The sequence below is a fragment of the Tinamus guttatus genome, unplaced genomic scaffold (assembly GCF_059628265.1).
Source record: "Tinamus guttatus ecotype Peru unplaced genomic scaffold, ASM5962826v1 Tinamus_guttatus_pri_ptg000115l, whole genome shotgun sequence".
Lineage (NCBI taxonomy): Eukaryota > Metazoa > Chordata > Aves > Tinamiformes > Tinamidae > Tinamus > Tinamus guttatus.
The window spans coordinates 11,702,547-11,722,696 of record NW_028288649.1 but is presented as its reverse complement, the minus strand read 5'-3'; the positions used below and the strand labels follow the sequence as shown (position 1 = coordinate 11,722,696).

At 40.8% G+C, this 20,150-nt stretch overlaps 1 protein-coding gene across 1 annotated transcript in view; it reads left to right on the top strand.

Annotated features, from left to right (window-relative positions):
- Positions 1 to 20,150, top strand: part of CHN2 (chimerin 2) — a 148,799-nt gene that overhangs the window by 86,253 nt on the left and 42,396 nt on the right. The window contains exon 6 of the mRNA XM_088521196.1: positions 229 to 514. Within this exon, the coding sequence (XP_088377322.1) occupies positions 229 to 514 (286 nt within the window). The remainder of the gene's footprint in view (positions 1 to 228; positions 515 to 20,150) is intronic.

Below are 20,150 nucleotides of genomic sequence, written 5' to 3'. Positions count from 1 at the left end.
TGTAGCCCAGTCCATGTGCTGCAGTGAGGTTTGATCTTGAATTTGAGCTGCATCCGCAGAGATCCAGTTGCAGTCATGTCTATATTCCATATGTAACCCAGATATATAACGTGGCATATAGTCAGCAAAATTGCCTCCTGAGTATTTTGCCAGTATGGATTCTGTCTCTCACTCTTCCCTCTATATCTTTTTCCTCTTCCTCATTTTTTTTTTTCCTGGTATATGCAGATTTGGTAATCAGACCCTGAACTACAGGTTGTTCTATGATGGAAAGCACTTTGTTGGGGAGAAAAGATTCGAGTCAATCCATGATCTGGTAACAGATGGTTTGATAACATTGTACATAGAAACAAAGGCTTCTGAGTATATATCAAAAATGACAACAAACCCCATCTACGAGCACATTGGATATGCCACTCTGCTTAGAGAAAAAGTGTCCCGAAGGCTGAGCAGAACAAAAAATGAATCAAGAAAAGCAAGTGTAACAAGTGAAGAAAACACCCCTGTGGAAAAGGTAAGCATTCAGTTTGAAATTTTGAAATTTAATACTAGTCTTTCTGTCAAATCTAGAGGTAAATGTATTTTGTCTAAAGACAATTTTTCTATTTTTCTACACCTGATTAAGTGTGACTAAGCCCCTGAAATGTTTATATCATGTTAATGTGATTTTGGCTGCAAGCTAATATTTAACTGGAGCTTATTATTAAAGCTTCCTAATCAGTACTATGCAAATGTTTTCACTGTATAAATATATATATATACTGGTTAGCATAGGAACTGCACCTTGTAATGGTCACAAAACATGTTTCTTTATCCATGTACGCTCAAGCATACTCATCAGTGGTCTCTGATAATGAAAGTGGTTCCCGCTGACCATTCACCACAGCTCAAGTTTGTTATCTTTCTATTTGCAGTGCAAAGCTCCTCTTTCCTGCCAAGTCTATGGTGGAGGTGTCTGAAATTGGGATATTGCGTGTTTTCTTCTTTTTCTTCTCACTCTTCTGATTTAAAGTGGGCTCTTGGTCTCTTTCTCTCATATTCTGTATCCCAAAGCATTGTATGGTCCAAGATATAATAATGAATGGGGAATCCCTTGCAGTTAGTAAGCAACTGAAATGTAAAATTAGAAATATGAAAAATGGTCTTGTGAGTAATAACGTGTGGGTATTTTCACAGTAAGAACTGTCAAACAGAGATTTATTTCTGAGGCAGGTGTTCGTGCTGAATTGACTTATTAGTGTTTGTGAGGGTACTTCTGCAATATGACCGAGGTGGTTTTAAAATACAATGCCCTGGCTAGTTTTACTAGGTTATTTTTCATAGCCAGTTGTGATTTCTTTTGTGCTTGGGCTTAGCCATCATTTCTCAGGTTAGACAGTTTCGAGTATGTACTGTAAAATACTTCTAAACCAACAGGTGCACAAGCTGCTACTGAAAGGTGCTCCTGCCCTCGCTCCTTGACTGGAAAATGTCACGTTTGGATCTAATGTCACCACTGTCAATAGCAGTGGAAAGATGTAGTGGTTGGACTAGGTCTTTTTTTGCATTGCAGCTGAAAGATGATTCATGATGCAAAAGCTACTGCCTTAAGCCTTTATCCTCGATGAGGAGCATTTCTGCTCATGGAGAATTTTGCATGCGCCATCAGTAACAGGCTGCAAGACTGGGGCTGCGTCGCTGCACTGCCATGTAAAAATAGCCAGCTTCAACTAAGCCATTACAGTGCTGGCAACTGTCCCTGCCATTCCCCCCACTGAGGGGAAGCAGCAGAAGGAGCAGGAGCAGCTGTTTCTAACATACTTTTCTTGCCAGAAGGAGCAGGAGCAACCACAGCTACATGAGGAGTGGGGCTAAGTATTAACAGGGTGATCTGTTCCCAGGCTAAAGCCCTGCTGCATCACCTGAAGCCTCCACATAGGTAATTAAGACTCCCAATGGGTTTCCCTCCTAGTACCGGTTTTCCTTCATTTTCATCAGTCCATAATACAAGAAAAAGGCTACTTCAGCTGAATTATGAGCAGCTGAAAGAAGACAGAAGTCTGTACAGTGCCTGTCTGGCTGACTGTGCTTCCTGGAAAAACTCCCTGGGGATTCACACAGCAGAGACATGGGGATCAGCATTCCCTTTTCTTCTTCACAGTAACCTCAGTATGGATTGGGCTATGAAAGAAATCAATAAAATACCAAGCATTTGTCTGTAATAGTGGATAGAGACAGAGGAGGGTAAAGGGAATTTAGTTTTTGCTTTAATGCAGCCCCATAAATAAAAATGGGAAAGCGGTAGATCGGTGGTAGATGTGTAGATGTAACAGTATCAGATGCTTTTTTGCATCTGCTTGTGTTTGTCATGTGTTGTAGAGAATTTTAGGGAATGGACTTGCTTTGCCAACAAATCAAAAGCTTTCTTCTCAGCAGCTGCTAAGACTGTTAGAAATAAATGGATGGATATTTAGTATGAAATATTTCTGCACAGGAAATTTCTTGATACATGAGTGACGAAATAACCGAAAGGAGTGGATTTTCTTTGGCCACTTACGGAGAATAAGTAGAATGTAAATTTTTGATAATTTAACTGCTTTATCTGAACGTATGCCTGGAGTATTTTGACTGTTTCAGAAATAATAGGGAGGAAAAAAGTGTATCCTTACAGGACAGAAACTTTCATTTTTCTCAAAAGGGGAATTTTGCAGTCTAAGGTTAAGCATCACTGCTCGTATTACAGCTTAGGCTTTTCAGAAAGAAAATTCTGTTTCATATTGAAATCAATTGCAGAGTGTGAAGCTACAGCTGAAGGCGTTCATCCCCGTTGCAGATTTGTTACACCATCCGGGGAATCTGCTCGTTGTGTCGTGTCCCACGTTGACAGCAGAAATTATTAAATGTCTCAGTCATTTCAGAGATGCTTTCCCCCTTTGGGTAGGTCGATGGAAGGTTGCCACCAAGGCACTGGCTGGCAGGAGAAATACACATTTGAATAAAATGTCTTGGTACTGCCTGGGGTACCTGTCTATTCCCATAATTATAGTTTCTTGGAGGTTGTAATTAGTGGAGTCATGCTCATTTCAAAAGGGGGATGTGATACGTGGGCCAGATTAAGCTGTTGTTGTTCGTGCCTTTCTACCCATCTTTTTTTTTAATAACAGGCCTTTTTTTTTTTTTTTGCTTGGTGATTCTTAATAATCCCCATATTTCTTCCAGAAGTATTTCTGTCTAACTTTAAAGAGGTGCTAAATTTACAGACACAGATTTCAAATTTTTGTCTGGATAGTTCAGAAGACCTAAAAGGAGACTCACTGACTTTTAGGAATGAAGTGTTTTGGAAGGGCAACATTCTGCAAATATTTCCTTAGCAGGGTAGGCAGTTGTCATTTTAGTGTGATCCAACTTAGAAAAGGATTTGGGATCTTGCACAAAGAGTACGGGAACATTATATACAGTCTAGGGTTGTGATTTAGTCTTGAGCAAATTGCGATTACGTGTTTTGTGTTTATTCTGTTTGGGGAATGCTGGACTGGAGGCAAATAATCATAGACTAGAAGATGTAGGGCAGATAAGTTCCTGATACTGTGAGTGTAGGAGGCTTGTATAACTTGCTGTGAGCAATTAATCCTCACGTGGAGGAGAGAAAAAAATGCAGCAGTCACTCGGTAAAATATGTGGTTCTGAAACGTTTATCGCAGTCACTTATCATGTCATCACATGGCTGCTGCCGTCACTGCATCAGTGATCTCCATAGCTCAGGCAAAGAGAATAAATTCTTTCTCTCTAATCCTGCACTGGCAAATGTAATTCAGGGAAATACATTCCAGCAATCAAGACGATGGAGTTGAATGTGAGCCGCAGTCTCGGAGCAGGCAGAGGCTATTGATGCCGTGGGAAGAGGCAGCCCCCGTTCCCTGCTCCTGCAGGTGCCTGCAGTGCGCGGCTGCGACCTGGGCTTGGGGCTGCCGTGGCCACCGCGGGCCAGACACGGTGCCCTGGTCCCACACAGGAGAGATTCCTCCAGTAAGTTGCCTTGCAGCTACTCCAGTGCTTATATCAGCCTGGAGAAGACGGGAGAGGGGGGATGCACTTGAATGAAATCTTTGGCAGCAGCTGAGCTTCATGCGTTCGTGAAAACAGTGATCTTACCCTGTCTGACAGACCCAGGCTATTGGTAAACACAGTCAGAAATAAGGAAAGTTTTGTTGGTGCCAGGTCTCCACTTACTCAGATTCTGGCAAAACTCCCATCAACTTCTTTCCAAGTGGGACCTTGCTCCAACAGTGCTGGTTGTGCAGGAACCAGGAGGTGCTTGGAGCTACTCTGGGAGGCTTGTTCTGCCTGATGAGTCTAAGTATGTGCCAGGAGCAGCAAGAGGCCCTTAACGATGATTATCTTTGGGGAAAAGTGTAGCGTTTTGACCTGAAACAAGACAGAGCTGTGCAGGGGGACTTCACTTAACAGCAGGACAGCGGCAGGCGCTGAATATTGCTGCTTGACACAGTAACCCCTCCATCCATTTTTCTGGAGCTCATTACTGTGCATTTATGTGCAAATGACAGAGGCCGTAGTTAATATTGTAGCTAGAAGAGAAAAGCCGAAGTGATAAGCATATTACGGAGGCTGGCAGGTTGCAGATTTCCTCAGCAGAAAATCCCGCACAAATAATAGGCAGATAAGAAAGCCATTCCTATTAAGGAAAAGGTGACAGAAAAGGAAGAATAACTTTGCTAGAAGTAATAGTGGGCATTAGTGGCCTCATTAGCCATGCTGCTCACACAGTTTCCCACAGCATAAAATGCTGGACTTCCAGGAAGGGCTGTTTTCTGACGCCCCGTAATTGGAGATGTAATCTGGTTATGGAATTAAATTTTATTAGGAGCACTACACTGTGCAGGAGACAGCCAATTTTAAGAGATCCTCTGGTTTAGTTTAGGTTTTTTGTGTTTACATTTCTACTTTGCTATTCACACTGCATCCCTTTGTGAAGACCTTTCAACCTCATCCTCCATCGTTTCCCCGAGGCTCTTCCCTGAGTTTTCTAAAGGTGCTGCTGTTAGCCAACAGGAGAGAAATCTTTCGAGTCTTTCTGCAGCTCCTGTAAACTTCTGCTGATTCTGTTAGAGGTTCCTGACTAGTATTCGGAGTCTCTCCGGGGATGTCTATGCAGATGTTGTGCCTTCCCTTCCCGTCTTGCGTTGCTGAAGAGCAGAGTGAGCAAGAATGTCTGTTCATGCAGACTCAGGGTTAGGACCACAGTGATTTTCTGACCCAGTGTGGTTTCTCTCTCCTGGAGCTCCTGGCATCCGAATGCGTCCAGAACAGACTGAAGCACCTTCTTTCAGTAAGGGCAACAATCTATGTTCTGTATGGAAATTACCCAAATTCACAAAGGACTTCTGTTTTTCTACTGATTTTGCATGGAAGAAGCTCAGATATGACAACATAAACCCTATACAGGAAAACAGTCTTTGCACTTTTCAGCAGTATTTGCAGTGATAAAATGTGTGTGGCATTCTTGCTGTTAGAACGAACAAACAGAAACACCAAAATGACTTTGGGAGAAATTAACTCCTTTCATCAGCCACTCCTATTGCCCCAGAACATCAGTATTCTAAACTCAGGTAATCACATGGTTGTATATGATACTGCGCATATATATACATATTGCAGCATGTCCTGACGTGAGTGTTTAAGGACAATACCCTATTGTCTTCTTTAAACAACTGCATTTAATATTGATTTAGTACAGGACACCCTTTTGTATCACACTGCAGTGAGGAGGAGTGGATATGAATATAGCAGATCTAGCGTGGCGTTTTAGCGAGCAGTTCTACATTGTGAGTGACAAATACTGTCTTCCTGCAAACTTAACTGGATAATCATTTTATTTTGCCTCTTAATGTCAGCATTCTTTTGCTTATACCAGTTGTATCTTTTCAGCTTCTTTTTTGTCTCATAAACTGGGAAATACATAAGAAATAAAAAGAAAAAGATAGCAGAGAAGTAGCATGGAAATTATCTTTTTTGATTTCTTCCCTCTGGCAATCTAAAAAAAAGAAAAAAAAAGATTTTTTGTAGTTGACTATAGCAATCCTAACCAGACTTAGTTCCAACGTTTTCCTGATTAGGCAAGGATTTCTAAGAAAAATTATTTGGTTCTTTTTAACAATAATGGAAATGGAGGGAATCAAGAGAAATAGAGGTTCCATTAAGAAGTATTTGTTTACATTGCTTCCCTGAGCTGTTAACATCTCTTATAGGTTGCTGGTTTATGTTATGCTATTACCATCAGCCCGGGATTCATGACTTGTGCGTTAAGCTGCATCAGTGATCTGATTATGCCTGAGGAGAGCTTGTAAGCTGAGGGAACAATAATTTACACGGCTGATATAGGATGACAGATATGGTCTGATCCAAATGCTACTGAAATTGATGGAAAAACTCCAAAGATTTCACTGGATTTTGAATCAAATCAAGACTATGCTAAGCATATGTAGCAAAAGTGACTATGAAATTTTTTTTTTAATAGAAGCATCTTCCGATCCAAGCTTTCAGAAAAATAGCCAAGTAGAAAATGTGTGAATCCTTCAAAATTAAACACCACAATTGTAAGCTGAAATTTGCTCGAATGAGACAGCCAGATCAGTAGCAAAAATACTTAAATACACCAGAAGTATTTATGGTAATCCTAAAGAAAAATTCACGTGGGTTTGCGTATTTCTTCAGGTACAGTGATATATCTGCATTCAGGCTCTGTTGAATACATATATTGATCTTTTCCTCTTGACTATTTTCCTATTTATGAACATATTCATAGTTTGCATAAAGCTAAATATTTATTGTGTAGAAACCATGCCTAGATTGATATATTAAAAATACTAGGTTTATATGAGGTTTTTTGACTCTTTAAATAGTTTCATGGTATTATATTAGCATAAGCAAACTTCCATAGGGGATGGTATAAAGCCTTTAGCTTAAATATTTCACTTGTCTAGTCACTGGAAGCAAAAATCCATTTTATAAGTAAAAATCCATACTTGATTATCTCACATGGATAATGAACTCCGAAGGTACATCCTAGTTCTATTTCTCCATTGTTTTCTCTGCCCATAATGAAAACATCTTACCAATGCGGCTAAGGAACGTAATTATTTGGTTTCTCCCTGTATAGTCTGGAAGAAGGTATATTCCCCCTGAAATGCTGAATGGCCATCTCACCAGTTAGGAGTTAAGCGTATCTACCGGGCTAATTTTTAGGGCTTCCACTACATACTTACTGCTAGGCAAGATGTGTTAAAGCTTTTCGTGTCCTAAATCCTGTGCACTCTGCTGACCTACTACTGAGGAACATCTTGCTAGTTGTTTGGCTTTCCGTGTCCCTACATGCCAATTGGCACTTGTCCCATCTCATTCTAGATGTTATGATTTCTGAGTATAAAACATGTGTGTCCAGGTCCTGATAACCACAGAGACTGTTTTTCGATGAAGTAGGTGTCCCGGGTGAAGTAGGTGTCCCCACTGAGACATGCACAGGAGGGAGAAGTCACTACAGAAAGTGAGCAAATACTGTCTTTGACCTGGACTCTTGCGGTGGAGAGCCAGCTCAGCACGCTGCACCCTCATCCTGGAGCTGGGAGTGTGGTCTTTCTGGTCACTTCCACAGTGAATTAGCTAGTCTTACTAGCTTGGTCTCGGAGGTAGGGTGTCACGGAACAAGTGGTGGTGGGGATGAGTGACACAATGCATTTCACTCATGGGAAAGAAATAGGAATAGGTTTTATTGACAATGACAATGGTTTCACGAGATTCTATGGCAAGGTCACTTATTATTTACTTCATGGAGGTTCAAGATACACACAGAATTACCAAGAACACTCTCCCATTGGGTCAAGAGGTTCAGGTTGGACCCCCTTGCTTTCCAAACTCCTTCTGAGAGGAGTCTGGGTGCGGCCGGATCCAGTCCTAGTTGCAGACCTGGTCAACGGTTTGTGTCTAAGGGATTTGTGCACAGTTACAAAGTAAAGTTTCCAAGTTCAGAAAGAGAAAGGCGCACTATAGTCACTGCCAGGAATCTGTACTGGGAAGGATCTCTTAACCTCGAGGGGTATCCTTGAGAGGCGTCCCTGCTCAAGGCGAGATCCTGGTACGCAGCCCACTGCGATGCAAGGAGAGCTCAGTGGGCTCTCGGGCTGTCCCCATATTTATGTGATAAGATGATTGACTGATAGATTCTTTCAATTCAGAAATGACTGTTGGCTGGTGTACTCACAGTTAGCTTTATCTCCCCATCAGGATAGGGCCATCGGGACTGTTATTGATGGTTAATGCCTGTGTGGGGGAAGAAATCAGGGAGGCAACTACCGGGATCAGATAATGTGGTAGTTAATACCTGAATAGGGCTACATGTGAGAAGTCAGGATGAGCTGGGGAAGGAGCATATCCATCACATAGGGCTACCAGAGGAGGTGCCATACAGTAGAAAGTAGCAGCTTGGCAGTCCTGGGCAGAAAGAGGAGTAGTAAATCCAGTGCACTACCTCCTGGTTCAAGTTTGCTCAGCTGAGGCTTGGCTACAAAGGTCAGGAACCTATGCTTTACCTAACGGTTAATATTTGGAAAAGAAGATGTTGTGGTGTGAAAGCATGAAGAATAACAATGGGTTCTTTTTTATAAAATATTCTCAGCCCTAAAGAATAGTAGAACTGTGCACAATAGTCTGCATTGGTTTATAAAGAGTAAGTACTGCCAGTTGGACTTGTTTGCCTTTATAAGAGATTCACCAAAGTGCAGAAAGAAAAGAATGCAGCAGAGGCAGAATAACTGTATTTTTAACAATGTCTCCTGAAATCATAGTCTTGACATTAATTCAGTTTGGTTTCTGCATGAATTTGGTCACATGGGCTGAACAGGTAGAATAAAATCAAACAAGGTATAAAATCAAACAAGATAGGCAGCAACTCAATAACCTAGAGAGGGTAGCTGATAAAGTACTGCAGGGATTGGAGTTTCATTTAAGATTTTTATTGATCTGAAAAAGGGTAAACGAGACATTACCAAAAACTCAGGGTGGTTTGTGCTATCATGTGACGGAAACTTCAAGAGAGTCTTGATTGCAAGATTTAAGAAGAAAATATGTCATGTTACATGCATGAGAATGAGGGGCAAGCCACATACGTGCATAGATTATCTCTCTAGTCAAGAGTGACAGGATTGTTTTCATTTAAGCCAGGCATGCAAATGTCTTGCGACTATTGAGTGGGATCTAGAAATAAGGAAGGGGTTCACTCGCAAAGTCTCAAAATTATCCGTGTCTCAGTGGAACATATAGAAAAATATTAGCTGTTACACTTCAAAAGTAGTTTTACTTAATTTCCTCCAGATGTGTAAACAATGCCTATTGTCAAGGTAAGTCCATGTCCCTTTTTGGGAAGCTGGGCATAGTGATTCTGCTTCTCAGAGTGACTGTGCCCAGCATCTGAAGGCTGGGAGACATGGAAAGTACCTCTTCTTTCACTCCCTACCCTTGTGATGGGCTGGGTGCCTTTTCACTTGTCGTTCCTGTCAGCTTTCGGGGATCCGGACAGGAGTGAAGCCCCACTGCTACAGGGCAAGTTCTGTTAGTGCCCTCTGAATTGCTTACAGCCGGGATCTCCTCCAAAGTGAAACCATGGTAGGAATTTAGCTTGATTCTTTGTCCAAGCCACTCAGGAGCCAAGCCAAGTCTCAGAAGATGATGATCTATGGACCCCCTCTGGTAAAAATGCTTTACGGTGTTTTTGTTCCAGTGGAGAGGAAGGGAAAGTTTGTCCAGATAACTCTGATGGACACTTAGTCACGTGCATCACATCACCTTCTCAGGGAATAGATTTGGAAGAATTGATTTAGATTTATGAATGAAATTGCCCCAATTAAACACTAGGTGGCATATTTACTTAAGCGTTTCCAGGGACTGTAGGACTGTATGTACTGTGTCCTTCACATCTGACACCAGTATGTGCTGGTGTGACTGGAGGAAAACCTGAAATGGTTTCATAGGGACAAGACCACCTGACCGTTGTTACCAACAGGAATTCTACATGTTCCTAAAAATATAATCTTGACATACTGCAATAATCTATGCAGTAGTTTTGACATACTGCAATAAGCACAAAGTCGCAATTACTTACTTGAACCCTAAGGTTATTGCTTAGCTTCAAAGTTACTTCAAAGTTAATTTACTGTTAATGCTTAGATTGTTAAATGTAGTGTGATAAGGAAAAGGCGTGTGGTAATGGTCTTGCAGAAGGGTCTGCTTTCCAAGGATTTGCATAAATAGTGGGAGGTGTTAATACAAAAATACGTAGTACTGTTTATTGTAATATAATAATACTTTTATATTACTTGTCTGAAAACCTGAATGTAGGAATATTTAATGTATGTAAAAGTTAAATGAAGGAAAATAACACTTCTCCCTATGGGAATACAAATAAAGCTTTTGATTTTGGCACTGGCATTTTAAGGCAATAGTGTTGCGTGGCTAGGACAAAATACTTAGAGGCAGAAAATACATTGTTATTCTATCTGCCTCTGGCACCTGTTAAGTCAGCCAGGGATGCACTTTTCCAGATGCTACATCTTTTCCATCTGTGGGAAAATAAATGCAACTAGCTTGCAGAAATGGCTTTTCGTACAGTTCATCCTTGAGAGACTTAGTGCCACAGCCATCAACTGGGGCAGAGCACTTAGTCCCTGCCAAAACAGCATCATACTTTGTATGTCTGTTCTAAAAATTCTTAATTCTTGCTACTGGTATTTTTAGAAGAGATAAGAATAGTTCTACTTTAGAGTAGTTGCAGATCCTGTGGTATCAAAATAAACTTCTCTAGTGGACAATTCATACAGAATGCTTTTTGCGCAAGGTTCTGGCTATTTTATGATGCTGTAGGAGGTAGGCTGACCTACATTCACCACCAATCAGGCTTCTGTGATGAATCCTGTAGTCTGACAGGCTGCTCTATTGTAATTTGTGTATTGAGCTCAAGATTGACAGAACTACTTACAGCTATTCAGTACTTGCTCTTACAAGCGGAAGTGGGCTGCTTAAAAAGGGAGATAAATATGAAAATATGTAAATATGAATAGGGGTGTGTTCATTTTGCCAATGGAGAGGAGCGTGGGAAATAATAGATTTTACTATGAGAACAGGATTATAGGGCAAATCCTTTCCGGTAGCATGCAGACACTTGACACTGGCTGTACACAGATTGGCTTGTCCTCTTCAAGGGGAAAAAAAAGTCCCATTTCTCTTCCCTCTAGTTAAGGCTCTAGTTATTACATTATCTAATGCCCAGAAATGTGGTGGGGCAAAAGCTGAACATCTTCCAGCTTGCCTTAGGACATCAAAAATATATCCAGAGCATCTGTACCAAGGAGAATCTGGTCATGCACATATCACAGATGTGAATTTATACCTATTTCTGTTTGCAGTAACATCTTTTCAAGCCCATATTCTGGAGGGGTTTTTTTATGTCTGGTATTTTCTAGCCCAGAGGTATGAAAGACGGTAATTGAGCAATGAGGAACTTTGAGAGCAAACTAACAACTGCTGCCCTTTGCGCATTGACTAGTTCCCTAGCCATTAGTGGGCTGCATTCACAAGGCTGCATTTTAAAATATAAGGCTGTGTTTTAAAGTATAAGAAGACAGAAAGAGACCTGGGGAACTCCAGCTGTTTCAAATAAATTCGTTTTATTTATTTATATATTTTAGGAAGTAGAGGGGAAAAAATCTTCCTTTGATTTCCCTTCCTTTGATTTGATTAATTCAATCAGTGCGGTTTCCTAAATCCATCTGGTCTGTAATGCCTTGCCGAACATGTCAAGCCAAGTGAATCTGCAGATGGTTTAAGGCACTTCCAGGATGTCTGGAAATGGAATACACTGGCAGCAGAACTGAGAGACTGGAAAAAGAGAGTGCATCTTTAAGGGCACTGTTCACATCATTTGGTTACATTTGGACCTCAAACTATAGGAATTAAGGGAGAAAAAGAAATCGGTTGTGGTTTATTTGTGGGCTGGCAGAGTGCAGAATGAATAAATTCAAGACCTCATTTGGTATAACTTGCTTCTTGTGAGACATTGCATGCAGTGCAGGATATGCATAACTTGCACATGCTTTTTGTAGAGAAGTTTTGGACGCCTGGTTTTGGAATAAGCTCACATTGCAGTGGCCTAAGTCCCCACATGTGAGCAGTATGTAAGCTCTGTTTTGCCTAACTACAGTCAGTGAACTTCACAAGAGAACACAAAACTCTATTTCCCCTTTTTCTAGTCCTCACCAAGTGGTTTATGTTGCAAATTAACTTAAGCAGCTAGGATGTATGTAACACTTCTTGCTGCCACACTTGAAATGAGAGCAAACTTGGAAAGCCACAAGCTGAGACACCTGAGGCTGAGACACCTACCTGCTCAGCAGACTTAGAGTAGTAGAATCTCTTAGGGAGAATATCCTAATGGGAATATATCAGTCTGTTTAGACTGGCTTCGTATGCAGAGCTTTTACAGCACGAGCAGAACATCTCGTTTAATTGCAGCAGAATTCAAGATCACACTTGGGAATGGGGTGCTCTTATCAGCTGGTGGCTGAGCTGGGATGGAGTGAAAAATCCTGTTGTTTGCTGCTTCAGAACAATCTTGTTAGATGCAAACAAAAGAAGATGCCAGTTTTGATTCTTCTGGGGATCGTGTTTGAAGTAGAGGACTGCAAATAAAGGGATAGTGACTGAAATTTGATTGCTTTTCCATTTTATTGCCTATTTTCCTTTAAAAATATTAGTTCAAATTTTTGAATGCAGATAAATACTGACATTAATAAGATAAAGAGAATAAAAATTTCAGCCATCAGCAGCCTTTTGTGATTTTATGTGGTACCGGTACTTATGCCAGTCCAGTTTGCAGTGTGACAACAACACCTAGGTTTTGCTAAGAATAATTAGTGTTTTGAAAAGTGATATTTATATAGATGTATACAAGAACCCAAAAAAATTCCTTAAATATTTGAAATTCCAATAATCAGGTGAAAAAAATAAGATACTTTAGTAGTTGATAGCACTTCCAACCCAACATAACATATATAGAGAGCCAACTGAGAGAATAATATATTATTACAGACTTTGGACTTTTTTCTTTCTGTATAAATTTCGCAGCTGGATTTGTACAAAAAAACCCCAGAGTATCAATATCCTCATCCTCCGACTCCTTTTAAAAACTCCAGTCCTGAATTCTCAGTTCTGTATCATCTTCAGAAATGAGACATAAAACAGAATTCAGTAATGCTATAACAGAATATTGAGTGCTACAGAGAAAACATATTTTTCATGAAACTTCGAATATGAAAATTGCACTAATACTGGGGGGCAAACAGGAAAAAGAAAAACAGAAGGAAGAAAATAGGGAACAGTTCTGTAGTAACCCACATGGGACCGTTGAACACTTTGCATTAGCCATGTACCGTGGGTAACCCAGTTTATCTTTTTGTTATTGTTGTTGTTCTCTTCACAGTTGAGTGTATTTTAAGATGCTATCCATGGCCTTTTGGGGTATAATTACATTTTTCACTTGATCTGTAATTTAGTAGCTGGAGCAACAAGACAAAAGGTTATTTGGAATTAGAAGTGACAAGCAGGAGGCTGAAGTGCTGACATTAGTCTGCCTCCTGACAGGTCTATAGCTCAGGAGTCGGCTGTGCGTGTGTCTGTGATATATTTAAAAAGCGAGAAACCTGGTGGAAAGGATCCTCAGCCCACACAGAGGTGCCAGCAGACAGCGCAGTAATGAGGTGTCGTCTGTTTTATTTTAAGTGTGGTGCCTTTTCTTGGCTTGCTCCTGCCGAACGTGATGAAAACAGTTGTCACACACAGCATTAGGGATGCTCTGTAACTCCATAGAGCACCCCATAGGTGCTTCTTGCCCTCTCAAGGTTTCATTTTATTGTGGTGCATATTCTGGGAAACTTGAATCAGGATTGCTGTGCTGACCCTCTGCTACACAAGTTTTATGGAGAACAGTTGATCAGTGAAGGTTTTGGATTATTTTTTGGATTATTTCAGTCGACTGAAAACCTAAGAGTTACTGCCATGTTCTGCCAAACCCACTGGATATTTTTCACTCTCTGCCCTTCACCGCGGTGGATTTAGGGCTGCATCCAGTTGAGTTAGTTTTGTATTTCAGGAGTGGCAGCCGCTGGATCGTTACCTCAGTTGCTCTTGCAGTGCTTTGTACCAGTGGCTTTGCACGTGGAAATGTTCCCGCTTGGATTTGCAGAGCGCAAGGCTGGGAAGTGCGCGTGCGCAAAGACGCACAGGCCGGGGAATCAGGACACCCGCGCCCATCTGTCTCTTCCTAGGATAACATGGTGCTGAGGCACTCAAGTTAATTGAGGGTGTTTTTACAAACGTTATCATGATGGTTTATTTGGAGTAGTAATACTAATGCATGCTCTATTTTGTAGACCCAATCACCCTTAAAATAGCTTTTTAATGGAGTAGATTTCTTGGTTTGTCTATTTTAAGAAAGGGCCAAGATTGAATCTAAGCACTAGTAGAACAGTCACTGAAGATTAGGGTTGTACTTGAGCGTGTTTCCATGTACAGAGAGACAAGACTGGGCTTAAGTTGGCATTGCTGGTCAAGGTCAGGGAGATACTACCAGGAGGGCCTGAGATAAATTCAAAAAAAAAAAGAAGTTAAACCTCCAGGGATTTTTTTTTAATTAACATCTCTTTACTGATCTCGGTGGCAAATGAAGAGAACACAGGCATTTTGAAAATAAAAAAAAGCCATGAGAGACAAAAACAACAGCAAGAATTGCAATAAAAGCATTAAAAATATTTTTTACTCTTTTTGGTCATGAACCCTTGTCATTGAAGATTTTCCTATAGCACAGTAACAAAGGCAAAACACTGACCTAACAGATTCTTACAGAAGATGTCTTGACAGCATAGGATCAAAAAATTGTAGGTACTTTAGATACGTCTGTGTAGCTAGTATTAAAACAAATGCAAAAAAGATAATACTAGAAGTAGCATGAGTTTTATTTTCCAATGCATACATTTTCAAATTCCCTAATGTAAATGAAGCTTCACTCAGATGAGTAGGTGAGCATATGCCTTGCATCTAAACACAGCAGCACTGGCACACAGTGAACCTTAGGTAAATCACCTGCGGTCATACAGTGAGTCAGAGGCAAAGCCCAGGTTTGAAGAAAGGTGCTCTGGGCTTTTAGTTCATCCCTCAGATGAGTAGGTCCCATTACCTCAGCTTTGTAATTTTGAATAAAATTTCACAGCATCTGCTCAGAAGAGACTTATATTCTTATTAAGTAGAGTGTACTTTTCTCATTTAAAAACTTCACAGCTTTCTCAACTAACTCCCCTCGTGGGTTTGTCTCCAGGAATGGTGCTTCTGGCTTTATATTCCTTAGCTTTGGGCTCTTCCATTCAATCTAATTATTTGCTTTGTACAGGACTTTCCTTTTTTTCTCAAAACCAAGCTTGAGATCTTTTGGTGATGCACTGAAGAAACCCAGGGAACTTGTTTTGCCAAAAGAAACTTTCAAAACCAGAAGCTAATGAGAGATGTAGCTTTAAACTGCAGCCTCTAAGGGGGAAAAAAAAAGAAATGAAAGAGAAATGTTAGTGTGGTTAGATTCCACACACTTCAAAACCAGAAAGTATTGCTGAATCTGTCTATTTATATGAGAAAAAAAGCATGTCCTATCCAATTAATTAGTTGTTCTCTATTTTAAATCTGTGTCGTTGACTTTCTAAAAACCCTAGTGCTCAGTTGTCACTTCAGAAGAAGTTCTGTTGCTCTGTCCCAAGGAGCAGCAATGAAATCGAGGGTTGTCTTTCCATACTGCAGTTACTTCCAGCAGAGGCACTGAGTCGTATGTCTCCCCTCCTGAGCTGGTGGGCAACTGGAATAAGTGACCAATAGGTGTCTTGAAAACCCCATATATTAAGTACTGCAAATTATCACCACCGATCTGCTCCAGAGTAAGAGACATTGAGTTACTAATTTTCTTAAGGGAAAAGTAGCAACTGGCCTTTGGAAACTCTTACCCCGCTTTAGTGGAGAGGAAACACTCTCCCACATCAGGCCATTGCCATTAGTTAAAGGAGTATGCCACTTGTCTGGCCCTGGGAAGAGGCAACACCAATCTGTGCCCTACTGCCTCGTCTTCTTCCTGTCCATGGATTGGCCAAACGTGGTGAAAATGACTGCACGGGGGTATCTTTCCCTTCTAATCCTGGGGGAGGGAAGAGTGTGCAGCATCAGTTCTTGTCTATACCACTTCCTATCAGAGATTTCCAGGTCTCTTCCAGTGTTTGGATACAGCCCTGAAGGGCTGGAGGTTGCCCTCAACCCCTGTTCTGCAAAATGAAGCTCTCACCCAGGAAGAAATAAGAAACATATTTTTGCAGACATGGGGCTCCTCAGGTTAACTCAGATTCTGGTGCCAAGAGAAGCACCAATGATAAGCAGTTTAAGTTTATATTGCTGCTACTAGGGAACAGAGCAATGATAATGTCTTCTGATATGTGACATCAGTTCCAGGGAAGAAAAGTAAACAGCAAAAACTTGAAACAAAGATATTTCCACTGGCAGATCCTAGTTCTGTTGACCTCTCTTTTCATTTAAGCAATATAGACACATTTCAAAATAGACCAGCAAAGTTCAAAGTTGTAAATTATTGAGGGAATTTTCGAGTCATTGAATAATAGCCTTGAGGAATAAGACAATATCTCAGTTAGTTACATAAACTCTGATAGTTAATGAACACAGAAACTACCCCTTTATTTGTCTTTAATCTTAAGGGAACCAAGCATTGAAGTTACTGCAAAAGGTGGAAAGGAAAGAATTTTTCCGATTTCACAACAAAGTGGGTATAGTTTACAGATATGCCCTATTGTTAAATACATACGTGTAATACATATATGTAATATATGTTAACACATATATATAATACATACATGTAATATATGTACATATATGAAGTATTATATATATATACACATACGTATGCATACAAATATTAAATAAATATATACTTTTTTTTTAAGAAAAGGTTGGAACCAGTTTTGAGTTTCAGGAGCAACCCTTTTAAAGTAACTGGGAGTGGTAGTAAATGTTGTGCTTACCATTAGTTGAAGAAACAAGAAACAAGGTCATGAGTGAATGGATCCAATTTTGTTTTGTCTCCAAGTATATAAAATAATTATTGTTAATGTTAAGGCAAACTATTACATGAAACAAAGTTCTGCATTAAGAAACTATTAGATTTGGTGCTCCAGAAGCTTGCACTGGCTTTAGGCTGGCATAGTATCTTCTGCCTGCCACAAACAGACATTACAGATAAGTTTTAGATTTAAAGTCATGGTAAATATATATATATATACACACACACACACACATATACACGTACATATATATACACACATTTTATATATTCTTTTTCTCTTTACAGTAATGTTAGTAAATTCCACCTCTCTTAACATTTTTATTTTCTCTAGGAATTTTTCTTTTCCAAACGTATGGCCATGCACTTAAGTACAGAAAAAAAAATGTTGATGCTTTCAAGGCTATTTTTTCGTACTTCCCCAGGAAAGTCATCGAGGCTGGTTTTGCAATGCCCTCATCATGTATTATTTTAATACATTACATCAGATGTGTTGCAATCCCTGCCTTTCCTTTGTTAGCAAGGGGGACCATTGGCATTGCATCATGTTGGCTGAAGCAGGATTGATCAAAGCAACATCAAGAGGACAGTCAGTCTCTACAAGGATTCTCAGTCCTCCTGGTTCAATCTATGCTTCCTTCTTTCAGAAGTCCAAGGGAATCAGTAAAAATGGGAATAGATTCTGAGACTCCGAAGTGCAAGTAGCACAGAGAAGGGATGAAAAAGGTGGTCCCCAGCATAATAAATGGGTCTCTTTTCCCGAAATAGAGGCTCATCGGGAGGCGTGCTCTGGCCGCATGCTCTTCCATTTGTAGCTTCTTTGGAAGAGAGGAGAGTGGGAAAAAGAGGAGAGGAATTGGTGCTAACAGGGATTCTGAGAGAAAAAGCCAATCCTGAGCTGATCCATGAAAAAAGCACTTACGCCCACTCCCTGGGAGTTAAGAAGATTGGCACGAGTGGGAGCACAAGATACGTGGTGGTGTATGATCCTTTACTAGCAGCTGCTTATGGTACATGGAGCCAAGCCTTTCAGCTCTACTCCAGGGCTACGCTGCATAATCCAGTACCTGTAACTTCCCCTCAGTCATCATTGACGGGCAGCAAGCAAACACCCAAGGGTCTAGCCCAACATTTCGGGTTGCACAGGCAGAGTTTTGCTTGGGAATTCTGCCGGCCATGTCCTCAGATGTTGCTCTGAGAAATCTTGGAAAGCATGTCCTTAAAGGTGACTTTCGCCCTAGTCTTTTGTTAGGAAGTAAAGCAGCGGATTGCAAACTCAGTTGTTAAATACAATTACTATCTTCCTAAAGTATCCCCAGTAGGGACTTGGCCTGAACAGTTAAAAAGAGACCTCTTGGTAAAAGCATCACATAAGAAACAGACTTGTTTACAAACTGATGCACTGGAGTATCTACTCCCTGCTATGGTTTTCCTTCAGTGTTTTTTTGGTTTTGGGTTTTTTTTTTTTACCATCCTGAAAAACACCCTACACCACCTTTATTTTTCCTCATTATTTCCCCTCTTGCCTTCCCAGGACAAGAAAAAGTCATTCTTTTGGCTTGTTCCCACTTTATGCTTCAGAAACCCCAACACAGATACCCTGGTTTCTACTTATGGACCATCGGCACAACCAAGGAAAACAGTCACGTTCTGCCACAGCCCCGAAGATGCAAGAAGGACCAGCAGCAAAGGGCTTAAAGGGAGCCCCATAGCAAAGATTTGCAATGCCTTAAAATTTTAAGAGTTAAAACCTATGAGAGCATAATAGGATAAATCTTTGTACAACCAGATATTCTTGGTTCTTGTGTACAAGAGAAAACTCTTGTAGGCAGTTCTATAGAAGGGGTTCTGTGAACACTACAGTTGGTGAGGCCTGGTTCCCTGCTGATCCATGCTCTTTCCACCTTCCTTCTTCCCACTACAGTAAGTCCGGCCATCCCTCCAGGCCTTGCCCATGTCCCTCCCCTGTGCCCATTCCTCCTACCCTCTCCTCCCTACCACATTCCCTTTCTGCTACTTGAGACAACAGGCATTGCAACAAGCCCCGTGTTGCAGCGACACTACCTGGCCCGCTGGCCTGCCAAGCCAGAGAGTTCAGATTCACACTGTTATTCTCCACAGACATTGCAGTCTGTGCCTCTTCCCTCCATCCAGCTCACAAATACCATGAAACTCAGATGTCTGCTCTTCCATCAACTTCAGCTGAACTTAGCCAACTCCTTCAACTCCTTCAACAGATACACTGTTGAAGCAAATGGAACGACAGATAGATAAACGCTGCTATCTTATTTCTACAGGGAACCAGGCTGGATAGAGTTTGATATTTCCTTTAAAAAATAGGGTTTTTTAAGCTCTGCAGGTACAATTCTTCCTAAACATATCTTCTGCCTCACTGTAAGTGTAGACGTAATGATAAGGTTCGTATCTCCTTTATTTTTTCTAATTCTTTTTCAGTTTTTAAATTCTTCTATATGTAAACGTATCTCCTCTGAAAAATACTTGGCTGCAGTTGTCCACCAGTGCCATGCAGATTACTTTTGCTACTTAATATTGCAACTTGCCAGTTTATTATATCCCACACGTTGAATTCAAATGGTTTAAAACCATGAAGTTTTCCCAAGTTTTGGCTTTCCCTGAATGACACAGCTACAGCTGACTGTACTTTTCACTACTTGACTGTTGAGAGAGGACACAGCTGCAGGTGAGTTGAGGGCCTCCTTGACAGACTGAGAATTTCTCATTTGAAGCTGAGGTGGAGGACTTCTATCCCCCTAGAAAGTGACTGTGGGAAACGGGAGGTTTCACTATTGCTATTTTTCATACTACTGAGTAAGAGAGAGAGCTCCCGACCTTCTCCCTTTCCAGGTAGACTGAAGGGCAAAGGGTGATTGCACTGCCTTGGGTGGCATCTGGGAATAGCAGTTTTGAAAGTGCCTAAAGAGCCTGACCT